Here is a 12,074-nt window from a genome sequence, read left to right as displayed (position 1 = left end):
TTGAAAGAAACACATTTCCTCAAAAGGATTTAGTGGTAGCTTTTTGACATTGTGAAATTACTATGAAAACATGTTCCCTTTCAAGTATGACGTCATGGAGGTAAGTTTTGAATATTAATTGATATCACACTTTTATTGTGAATATGAGACTCAAAAAAGAAAATAAATCATTTTCTTTGATTTTCTTTGTCACAAAATGTAATGCACTAAGAATCATGAAAATAAACTAATTTTACTGTATTAAATGTTTATGAGTGTTTTCTAAATGTATAGTATAGTACTGTGTATTTGTACAATAAGATTCATTACTTACTTTCATGGCCTGGTCAAAATGAGAGCTTGTCTGTGTCAGACATAATAACTGTTATTTAATGTAATATTTTAAATTCAAATTCCAAATTTGCTTTATTGGCATGAATGTCACAACAAATAATATTGCCAAAGCATCAAAAGTCAATGAACAAAATAACATTAAAATAACATTAGGACTGATATATATTAATCATATAGGGTATATCTATGTATTTATGTATACAGTATATCCTATGACTGTGTGTGTGTGTGTGTGTGTGTGGGTGTGTGTGTGTGTGTCTTGGTCATCAACTGTCCCTCAGGGTGTGACATGTGAATACATATTGAGCAGCAAGATCCGCCCTCCTTCTCCAAAGAGTATTTTTAATTTTAAGAGGTCATTAAGCTCTTTGAAATCTGAAATTTTAAATGTTCCTTCATTTATTGAATGTTTTACATTGTAGGAGGAAGTGCATCTCTGTCTCAACCTCACCTAGGATCTGTCTCTGCTTTCTATCCCTCTCCTCAAACTTAAATAAAATGGGTTGATTAATAATATCCTGGAACAAGACTATAATATCAGTAATTATATGGGCTGCACCTTTTGCAAGTTCTAATTATTACAGTATGTATTTGAACACTTTTTTTAACTCTGTGTGTGTGTGTGTGTGTGTGTGTGTGTGTGTGTGTGTGTGTGTGTGTGTGTGTGTGTGTGTGTGTAGATGGGTGTGTGTTGAAGGGGATTTTTCACCAACACCCCATGAATGCAGCACAAGCGTCTAACTGGGTCACGTGAGCTTCTCCGCTAAGAATGCAGTGACGTGGTAGAGTTCCGTCAGTGTAGCGGTGTCCGACAGCCAACCTGCCCGGGCCAGCAGCTGCCTTACCCGGCTGGGAAATCCGACAGGGGTCGGTCTGAGGCGGAGCGGAGGAAAGATTCAGTAGAGAAGAAAAAGAAGAAGCGGACTGTCAAACCAAGGAGGCAGGGAGTTGAAGGTAAACGAGTTGTTGTTTTTTTTTTTGTTTTGCCTTCAGGACTCGGGGAATCTGTTTTGGCAGTGAATTGACTCAGAGGTGGTAGAGGATTTTATATATTTTTTTTTTATTCTGTTTTTCCTCCATCTTTCACTGCGCTTCTACTGTTTACATCAGCCCGCTGAGCATCGTGCAGGACCAGCCGCACTCCTGCCGCTCTGTCGCCGCTGCTCTCTCACCTCCTTTCAGAGAGGATCGGGTGCTGGATAAACGTGTGTGGATGCTGTGGTGTTTTCTATTTACATTTTTACATTACAGAAAGGGAGATGAACTTGGATGAGATCAAGAAATAACAGTAAAACAGCGAGGGGGGAAGCAAAAAAAAAAAAAAAAAAAAATCAAGTAGTGAGATAGAGGGGAGCTGTGGTGTAATACGGACACAAGGAGCAGGAGAGAGAGCAGAGGAGGAGTCGCAGCAGGAGGAGAACCAAAAAACCTGCAGGTTTGTTGAGCCTGTGGGGATGAGGACGAGGAGGGACGTAACGCATCCGAGGTGTCAGTGTGATTAGAGGAGAGGGAGCTGGAAGAGGAGACGCATTAAAGCCCAGGTTGTTGTCCAATCCAAGCAGGCGGTGATGGCGGGTAAACGCACCGGGGTTCACACACTCCGTCAGCCGACCGCAGCCCTGTCAGCAGCAGCAGCAGCAGCAGCATGAGGAGGAGGAGGAGGTACGCAGCACTGCACGTCTCATCAGTCCTCCACATCCTCATTATTCATTTAGCCTTCCCCGCCCTCCTCTCCCCTCCATTACATCCAGCCATCCACCCTTTTCTGCCGCCTTGACAAGTATCCATCCATCCCTCAATCCATCTGCCCTTCCTCTGTGTCCCACATCCTGCAGTGCACTTTTTGGACCCCCCAGTGGCTCCCTAAAATGTTGCAGTGACACACAGGGGTGCCTCGGGCAGGTGTTCAAGGCAGGTGTATCACTGCAAAATGAAGAATAGTTTGATTTTACTCTGACGACACTCCTTAAGGATAAATATACAATGATAGCTTTCACTTGTCCTTGCCTAGAGCAGAGACGTTTCTATCAAAGTTGATGGGAGCTCCTGAAGGTACAATCAGTGTCATAAAATGGGGGTCAGTAGTCCATTCTGTATTCGTTTACATAAAATCAAGATTAGGAAACCCCTCCTTGGACCTGCCAAGAGGCAAAGCCAAGGAATTTCCATTGATCCAGTTCAATTAACAGGGCTTTTTATCCACTTCATCACGTCCAGCTGCCTGAGCTATTTGGCACTGAAGCCTGCGCATGCTTAGGGATATCTGCTAACTGCTGAGATGGGCATTAAAAATAAAATAAAAAAATAAAAAAACAGCTAGGCTTGCCATCTGGGTGTTCACTCTGCCCACTACATTATGAAACTTTAATAGAGTCTAATTTTCAAACCACCATAATTTATTGCAGTGGCGTCTCAACCGACAACCCTGAAAAGAGCTGAAGTGAAGAGAGTACGGGCTTTATTAACGAAGTAAAACGGAAATAAAGCTAGAATTAAATTCAAGTGAAAGTTGGCAGCAGCTCAGTGAGAAGGCGTGGATATCACTCTGACTGAGTGAAAGAGAATCACTGTCATATAATATTTACTACATCGACAGCAGCTCGGAGCTGCCAAAGCTTTATTTCCCTGAGGTCTCTTGTATTTTTGAGTCCAGTTTTAAGAGGCTGTTCGATCCTTTGTTACGGCCTCTTTTTAAAGGACAAATGAATCTAAATGTTTCACAGCACCTCCACATTATGTCACTTTGACTTGTGTTTACACAACTTACAAAAAATATTGAAGTGGAGGCAGTTGTCTCAGAGAAAATTACAACGAGGAAGCAAATTTAAAAAAAAAAAAACAGTCTGCAATGCTAGATACAGCTAGAGAGATAGGTGTAGATGTAAGTGAGAAAATATTTGTTTGTTTTTTCCAGTAATTTGGGTGAACTGACCCTTTAAGGATCAGATATGGTCATGTCGTGTGATGGGATGGGGCTCCAGTGGCCTGGCCCAGATCTGACCAGCCTCTAGTGATAAAGGGGGAGGAAAAAAAAAAAAAAACACAGCTGGCCATCCAGTGTCAGTCATCTGCTCTGCAACACTTAGCAAGAATGCAACCCTCCCTCCCAGCGGTCCTATCCCAGTTGAGTCAGATACACACCAAATATGTTTAAAGGGTCAGTTCACTCAAATCACCCCCCCAAAAAAAACATTTCCTCTCTCTGCCGCACTATTTTTTTTGTTGTTGTTGTTGTTGTTGTTGTTGTTGTTTTTTTATCAGGACTATTTCTTGAATAGAAAGTTTGTTCCAGTAAAAACTGCACAAAACACAGTCTGTGGATTACCCAGACAGGAAATATTTGAAGTGTAATTTCCTTTTAGCACCTGAAATCCCATTCACCACTATTGTATTTGGGTTGTCGTTCAGATCATTAAGAACCTCAGAGAAAAAACTGAAAGCATCTGCCAGGCTGAACATAGCATAAAGAGTTTTGCTTGGACTTTGTTCCATAATTACCTCTCATAGGCAAACTTATGCAAAAAAAATAGAGTCACCTGTCGCTTAGTATTTAAAACTGGACAGATATAGTCAAATGTTTACTGTTTAGAAATAGTCAACAAATGATGAAACCCTGGCAAATGCTCAATAACAACTTGAATGTAGCATGTTATTAAAGAACCTATTTCTGTATTCATCAGGAGAAACCAATATATAAATGATACTCATCACCTTTATCACCTGTTAAATACCAAATACACAACTTAACAACATTATTATATAAATATTTCCTCTGGAAATTTTTGACAATCATACTTACAGTGAGACATATTTGTTCTTTACAATAAGCATATTAACATATAAGACAAAATCTCAGATGTCTTAAACAGCCTTTAAATCATATAATAGAGATTACTTCATTTGAAATGAATTTAATATTTGTTTTCTGGATTAGTGCCTCCCCCCATCATACTATAAGTAGCATAACACACATTTAACAAGAATGTTTTAACCTTAGAATTTGATTTTTGACTGATATTTGCCACTGTCATATCATTTCTGAAGCAAATTAAGCAAAGTACATGATCTCTTTCTTTGGTTACCACTCTTAAAAAGCACAACAAATTCACTTTTGCAATCCTATACAATTTATAGTTCTCATATAATAAAATTCCCTGTACTTCTGTTTATATGCAACAAAAATGTCTTTGTTTGGTGAAACAGTTTGCTCAAGATTATCAAAGCCCCATACGGTACCTCACTTTGGGACAGCAAGCTGGTTAATAACTCGAAATGAAGCAGAGGGAGAGAAAGTGAAAGTCAGGAAGAAGAATAGCGATGATGCCACCCCTCACCCCAATTTCACTTGTCTTTTTGGCAGTATTTGTGAACTCTTCACTGCAGTCAGATGGTAAACAACAGCCAGAAAATGACAGGTTGTTGAGGAGAGGTGCAGCTGAACAGGGAGAGAGGAAAGTGACCAGAATGAGGAGGGATTAAGATGAGACCCCTGCAGCACTCGGGGGAGAGGTGTGGACTCACCAACAGCCTCCTTTATTTCAAGTGTCTGCTCTTTACAAAGCCCAGGACTGAATTCCCTGGAAGATTCTTTTTTTTTAAGATGAGAGAACCTGGAGAGAACAAAAGCAGATATAAAATTCTTAAAAGTCATTGCCGTGCAGGCCGTGTCACAAGGAAGCAAAACTAATTCAATCGTTTTCTTGCCAACAAAAGCAATACAGTAAAGAAAGCAATGGGAAGCGAGATCTCAAACACACAGAGAGAGGGCGCAATTGAAGATAAAGCTGTTTCTAAAGATAAAGATATTCTCTTTAGACTTTGGTTCCTCCAACTGGAATGATGACAATGGGGACTGAGAGCCAGGGTAGTCTCATATTAAACAGAAACCAAACAATGGTCGTCCTATTTGCTCCCTGTTGGCCCTATTTACTGGGCGTAACAACTGTACTCTCACCAGACTACAATTAAGCATCAACTTCCTGACTGATTTGAGTTTGATGAAGCCTCTTTGGAGTGCAATACATACATAGCTTAATTTTAATTCCCAAGCAAATATATGGATGCTAAACATTGACATTACAACCTTCCTGCAGAATTAAAAACAGAAAAGTCATCTGTAGCGCTCTCGCTGCATCATTTTGTAAAATCACTTCACTGTATATCTCTCAGATATGACATTAAATTGCTACTGAGGCTGATTATACAGCTGCTACTTCAGCAGTCAACCACGTGCTTGGTTTATAAAAAACTAGATGTGAAAGATAACTGGGCAACACGAACTGATGTACTGGATTATGTGTTTTATTTAACCAGTTCAGTGTACTCTACACTAAAATGCTGCAGTTTTGTGTATCAGAACTGCCTTTAAACAATTACAATTGAAACGATTAGTACATTCAATTTAAATTAATTGGCAACTCATTTGATAATTAATTAATCATTCAAGCCACTTTTCAAGGTAAAATGACAATCATTTGCTGGTTCCCTTCTTCTTCTGAAATGTCTGTTTCTATTCTTATGCTGAATATCTTTGGGGTTAAAACAAGCAATTTGAATATGTCACCTTGGGCTCTGGGATAATTGTGATAAATATTTTTTCACACTTTTTTTTTGACATTTTAGACAGAATAATTACTTGAGAAAAAAAATTAATCGCTAATGAAAATAATTGTAAGTCACAGCCCTTTGAAAAAATAGCACTCAGCCACAACACACATGCTTTTTTTTTTTTTTTTTGTTACCGTAGTGTTTTGTCATATGGCCTTTGTCAGGGAATGTTTTTAAGAACGCTGATTTTATTTATTTATTTATTTATTCGCCCTGATGAAGGCCATGTGCCACAATGCTACTTCAGTGGTTGAATGAGGACTGTTGCTTCGAGGCAGTGTCATTCGATGAAACAGCCACATAATCAGTCAGGCCTGTTTCAATAAAGCAGAATTTAACCTCTTTACTTCAGTGAACAGCCACTCTAAACGCCTCACAAATGGGAGCTTGTATTTTTCCCGAGGAAAATGTGTCACTATCATAAAGTGCAGTGTTTTACTGAATGAAGGTCATATCCTCGTCGACATCGGCGAAGCTTGTCTTGCATGCGTTACACGCATTGTGGAGGCAAAGGCGGGCACGGCCGTTTATGTAGGCGTAGAAACAAAGAAAGCAAACTGTGTTGAATTGCTTGCTTACTTTGCTGTAGTGAAGTTTTATTCAATTTTAGCCCTTTTGACGCTGATTCGGTGACAGAGACAACACTATAACGTATGCCTAGTATGTCACCACTGTGTCACTCCCCCAGCCTTCGTTCTGATTATTGACCGCTGCAGAATCGCTGGGGCTTTAATTAGTGCTAGTGTAACTAATTGGCTTGCATAGAAGTGACATTGATGGGAGGCAAGAAAATGAATTAATGCGGAGAGGCACTGGCAGATTAAATGGAACTGCTAAAAAGTAAAAATGGATGTGGGATCTCGCAGTGAAATTGGCATTCATGTGGAAAAACAAAACAAAAAAAGTCAAACAATCACATCCCTGTTTGTCTGTCTGTGTTTGAGCGTGTGGGTGGGCGAGTGGGTGGATGTGGTCATGTGTGGGCATCCGTTGGGTGTGTGTGTGTATCTCTACGTACATTTATGTGAGTATGTGTCCCTCTGTGTGTGTGCACACTTCATCAGAGCTCACGTAACTAGATGTTCATTTAGTTGACAGCAGAAATCTCTCAAGCGCTGGATATGCTTCGATGTAAAGTATGTTAACCTTTAAAACAAAGCCGGCCCTGGCCCCTCTCATTCTCCTGTAATTGCTTGCGCTGGGTAAGCACACTCGCCTGAAAAGGTTATCGTGTTCCTTGCAAGTTGTCATGATGAATGAGCAAACATAACAGGAAATGAATATTGGAAGTTTAGAAAATCTGCCTCACACCAAGGAAGCGTGTAGCATTTGTACAAAACAATCCTCTGTTGCTCGGTATCTGCGAATTATTAAAAAAGTGAGCAAACAATAAACAAAAAAAGGCAATATAGAGACACTCAGTAAATTAATACACTCAGGAAGGAAGCATGGATAAGACTTTACACTGCTGCTACATTAATATTCACAAGAGTCTGGTTCAACCTGCAAGTTTCTGCTGGCATATTCTGTTTTCTCTGGTGATTTGTGTCTCCTTGTGTGTGTGTGTGTATGTGTGTGTGTGTGTGTTTGTGTTAATATGCACAGAAATGATGATGTGCCCGGATGGGTGTGGATATAATTATCTGTGATGTGCTTCTTTTGTGTGAGTCTACATACGAGTGACTGTGTGCAGTATGTCGTATATGGCATTTAAGTCTTGTGTGCATTAGATTTTGCATTCATTCATTTTGTGCATACGATTACATGCAATGCACAGTAAATTTTGTGCTTGTGCAAACTGATTGTTTTCCTTGGTGAGTTAGTGAATCAATGTGCACATACGTGATCGCTTTTGTGCTTCCCTTGGTGCACAACTCCCTGTGGGCAACAGATGCAATCATTCACGTCACATTTTGTCTGTGTTGCTGCATGTGCTTGTGTTTGCATGTGAACATTTATGCGTATCTCTCCTTGCATGTACTGTATTTATGCCTGCTCGTGGTAGAAGATCAAGCAGCCTGGGTGGTCTCAGCTAGACAGTAGGCAGCATTGATAAGCCGAAGGTGGAAGGTGAATGGCGGGTGAAGGCTGTTATCGCCAGAGGCTGGCTCAGGCTTCGGCACCACTGCCTGCTGGACCCTGAAAACTCATTTTGACAGATGCATCTCCTCCCTAGCTGTCGACGCGTGGTGGGGGGCTGATGACACTCGCTCGCCCAAGCGGCTCAGAGTAGCGTTAGTCGGCATCACATTGAGCAAACCTGCAATTTATACTTCTGCCCCAGGCATTAAGCTGAATAATGACATGCAAGAGGCAACCACCATCTCACCGTTTGCAGCACCAGATAGACAGCACATCTAGAGCTCTAGAACATTTCCTGTTTTTCACTGATTTTCATATTTTAGATCTTAACTGTGATATGAGTTTGTTATGATATAGTAAATGTTTTCTGTCACCTATTAAAGTATTAGGAAAATGTGCTCATTTAGTCAGTTGTGTTTGACTGATTTATTCTAAAAATGTGTGTTATGCTGTATCTCAGAAAATACTCAGGCATCTGGATGTGCTTTTTCTCAATCATACAGATGCACTTTATGCATAGTAATTTCTGCAGCTGCAATCCACCCTTCTGACATGCTCCAATAGTATTCTCTAAATCTCCCATTTTCCTTCCTCAGAAAGCCACATCCCTTGAGCCTGTTGTGTGCTACGTCCCTGTCCAATCAAAGATGCTACAACGCTGTCATATTGATTCAGCTTCTCCCTTTCGATATGTTAAGTCAGCTTACCAAAAGAGCCATTTACCATGGTGGGCACTGCATACGCAGAAGACTCTAATTGGGGCTTTTGCATCTGGAAGAAATTAATTTACAGTTACTCTCAGAGTGTCAAAACAAACCATAAATAAAGTGATTAAGAAAGAAGCTCCTCACAAGTAGAATAAAAAACACATCTGCAACTCAAACAATTGACATGTGGCTCAGTGCCAGTGAATAGAAGGTGCTTTTTGGACTGCTGCCAAGAATATTTCCTCTATTTCTTTTTTTCTCTTTTCAGATTAGAGAGAGCAAACACAGAGGAGGTGACCCTTATCATATCCTGAAGGAGACGAGACATAGAGCATGACCCTCTGTTTGTCTACAGTGCCAAAGAAGAGTCAGGGAGAAGCCTCCATGGACAGAGAATCGTCGCCTTCCTAGCTCCACCGGGAGCCTTTTTAACCCTGCTCCAAGCTGCACTGAGGGGCTCAAACATACCCCTGACTCTACCAGGAGGCTCACTCCAACCCATCTGCCAGCTCAGATAACCCTCTGACTGTTGGCAACCACATGTTTGAGGTGACTGTATGTGACCACCGCCGCCGCCCATTCTCGAGCAGCAGCCGCAGCAGCCTCCTGCAACCCCAACCTGCACCATGCAGTGGAGACGGCGGCACTGCTGTCCCATCAAGATGACCTGGACCGTCAAGCGTTCGCTATTCCGGACCCATGTGGCTGGCCTCCTCTCGCTGGCTCTGCTCTTCACCCTCTTCCTATTTTTCAGCCACCAGGACTGGCTGCCTGGACGCAGTGGGCCCCGGGAAAACCCGCTGGCCTACACCGTCAGGGGCTTCCGTAGCCCCAAGGGAGAAGCAAACCAGAGCAGCTCCCTGAGGAGCCTGTGGAGGGAGACGGGGTATGTAGCGCCAAAGCCTCTGCTCAACCTCAGCTCACAGCAGGCGGAGGGGGCAGTGGGGGAGACTGGAGGAGGAGGAGGAGGAGGAGGAGGTGGAGGACTGGGTGGAGGGGGAGGAGCCAGGATGGGTGTAATGGGACTTGGGGACTCCATGAGCACCAACAACAGTTTACAAAAGGAGATGGGTGTGGGAGGGAGACTCAGTGCGCAGCCCTACCGATACATCCTGAACGAGCCTTTCAAGTGCAGGGACAGCGCGCCATTCCTAATCCTCCTCATTGCTGCCGAACCCGGCCAGGCTGATGCCCGTAATGCGATCCGGCAGACATGGGGGAATGAGAGTGTAGCAATGGGCCTAGGGTTCATACGTCTCTTCTTGCTCGGCACAGGAAAGAGCTCAGACACCTACGTCCAGAGCAGCATAGAGGAGGAGAGCCGTGTTTACCATGACATTATCCAACAGGACTATCAGGACACCTATTACAACCTGACCATTAAAACCCTAATGGGCATGAACTGGGTGGCTACCTATTGCCCACACGCCTCTTATGTGATGAAGACAGACAGTGACATGTTTGTCAATACTGAGTATCTCATCCAGAAGCTGCTGAAGCCTGAGCTGCCTCCCAAGCAGAGGTACTTCACTGGTTACCTGATGAGAGGCTATGCACCAAACCGAAACAAGGACAGCAAGTGGTATATGCCGCCAGAGCTGTACCCAAGCGAGCGCTACCCGATATTCTGTTCTGGCACAGGGTACGTGTTCTCAGGAGACATGGCCGAGCAGATCTATCAGGCTTCTCTCAGCATACGCAGGCTGCACCTGGAGGATGTTTATGTGGGGATATGCCTGGCGAAGTTGCGCATTGACCCAGTGCCGCCACCCAATGAATTCCTCTTCAACCATTGGCGGGTGTCTTACTCCAGTTGCAAATACAGCCACCTGATCACGTCCCATCAGTTTCACCCCAATGAACTCATCAAGTTCTGGAACCACTTGCAGAGCAACAAGCACAATGCCTGTATCAACATGGCTAAGGAAAAGAACGGCAGGTACAGACACCGAAGGTTTCATGGAGAGAGGCCTCCATGATGCATCCTGTGATTACCACCTGCCTCAAAAAAGGGAGATGGGCACACTGTAACAGCTGGTGGAGGGCATGTTGAACTCAGCACTATACACTATATGAGGAAAAGCACATTGTTTTTGGTATTGTGTACAGTTGAAGATCCAAACTATTTTTTTAATTTGAGAAAAAATGTCAAGTATTGTAAACCTGTTGAGCTATTTCTAAAAGGGACACTAGATGACATGTCTGCAACATGGAGCATGCACAAAAGCTGCTGCAGTGCAAGAGTGGTGATTGTGATAATTCAGGTGCCAACAGAAAGATGGTAACTCATTCTTCAGTTAAAGTGAGGGTTCTCCTTTAAAGGGTAGTACAGTATGTCGCACTCTAGAAATCTAAAAAAAAAAAAAAAAAATTAAGACACAAATGTGTTTACACAGACAAAGGGAAATGTACATGTATGTTGAAAGTTACACTACCTAAATATGAATGAAAGTATCTTTGACGTTGACCAGTTATGCTGCCCTGTTTGTCAATGTTTACTTTACAGATTTATCAAATAACACAACTCAAGAGAAGGTTTATCATATTCTGTATTTTATTTAAAAAAAAATCAACATGAAAGCACTCAGAATCATGTCGGAGATGACTGAGATTGTATTTTTTAAAGCTTTACATTGAGTATAACTGCACTTGAGCAAATGTGCAATGAATCAATTAATTAAATGTACTGAATTAATTTTGTTTGTAGTTGTGTGTGTGATTTATTGTGGACCCTTTTATGAATTTGAGCTTTTAGTATGACCAGTACTGTATATACCAACCACAAGTATCAATTATAGGGCTGAAAAACAATTCAGTATTAACATTTATCAACTTTCGATGGATTCATATTTGACGATTTAAACATATTTTAAAATGCTGGTGGTGCCAGCTCTTCATACTGCAGCTTACACATCTTATAATGTTTACCAAGAGAAATGCATCACTAAAGTAAAATGGTTTGCACCACCCAAAGTAGTTGTTACATAGAGATTAGTTGTTCCTAGATAGTTAGCCAGTGACTGCTAGATGTAACTGTTGCATAGCTAGCTAAAGCAGTTAGCTAACTGACAAAACTATTGTGAGCTTTCTAATATAGCTGTTTCCACTTCAAGGCAGTGGAAACAAGTTGGGAACAAAACATTGACATAATCAACCTTTAAATTTGATATGTTGAACTTGTTAGCAAACAGTTGGTTATTTCTACATCCAGCAGTTACGGAGCAACATTATCATTCATTTGGAGTCTCATTTTTGTGCACCTGGTGAATGTAAATCCAATATTCACTCTCTTTTTAGTGCTGAGCAGGTAGTGTAGAATTGGTTTTTAGAGCATATTTGCTGAAA

General features: G+C 41.8%; 1 protein-coding gene across 2 annotated transcripts; it reads left to right on the top strand.

The window, feature by feature from the left end:
* Positions 1-11,122, top strand: b3galt2 (UDP-Gal:betaGlcNAc beta 1,3-galactosyltransferase, polypeptide 2). 2 transcript variants are annotated; one of them, XM_044362175.1, is made up of 4 exons: positions 1-100; positions 1,014-1,287; positions 1,444-1,995; positions 8,998-11,122. In XM_044362175.1, the coding sequence occupies exon 4, from the start codon at positions 9,356-9,358 to the stop codon at positions 10,706-10,708; it is 1,353 nt and encodes a 450-aa protein (XP_044218110.1). In that variant the 5' UTR covers positions 1-100; positions 1,014-1,287; positions 1,444-1,995; positions 8,998-9,355; the 3' UTR covers positions 10,709-11,122. The 2 variants fall into 2 exon arrangements, with proteins under 2 accessions (XP_044218110.1, XP_044218111.1); XM_044362176.1 differs by lacking the exon at positions 1,444-1,995.
* The last annotated feature ends 952 nt before the right edge of the window (positions 11,123-12,074 follow it).

Source organism: Thunnus albacares, chromosome 9 (genome assembly GCF_914725855.1).
Source record: "Thunnus albacares chromosome 9, fThuAlb1.1, whole genome shotgun sequence".
Taxonomy (NCBI): domain Eukaryota; kingdom Metazoa; phylum Chordata; class Actinopteri; order Scombriformes; family Scombridae; genus Thunnus; species Thunnus albacares.
Note: the sequence above shows the minus strand (reverse complement) of the source record. Positions and strands in the feature narration are given on the sequence as shown.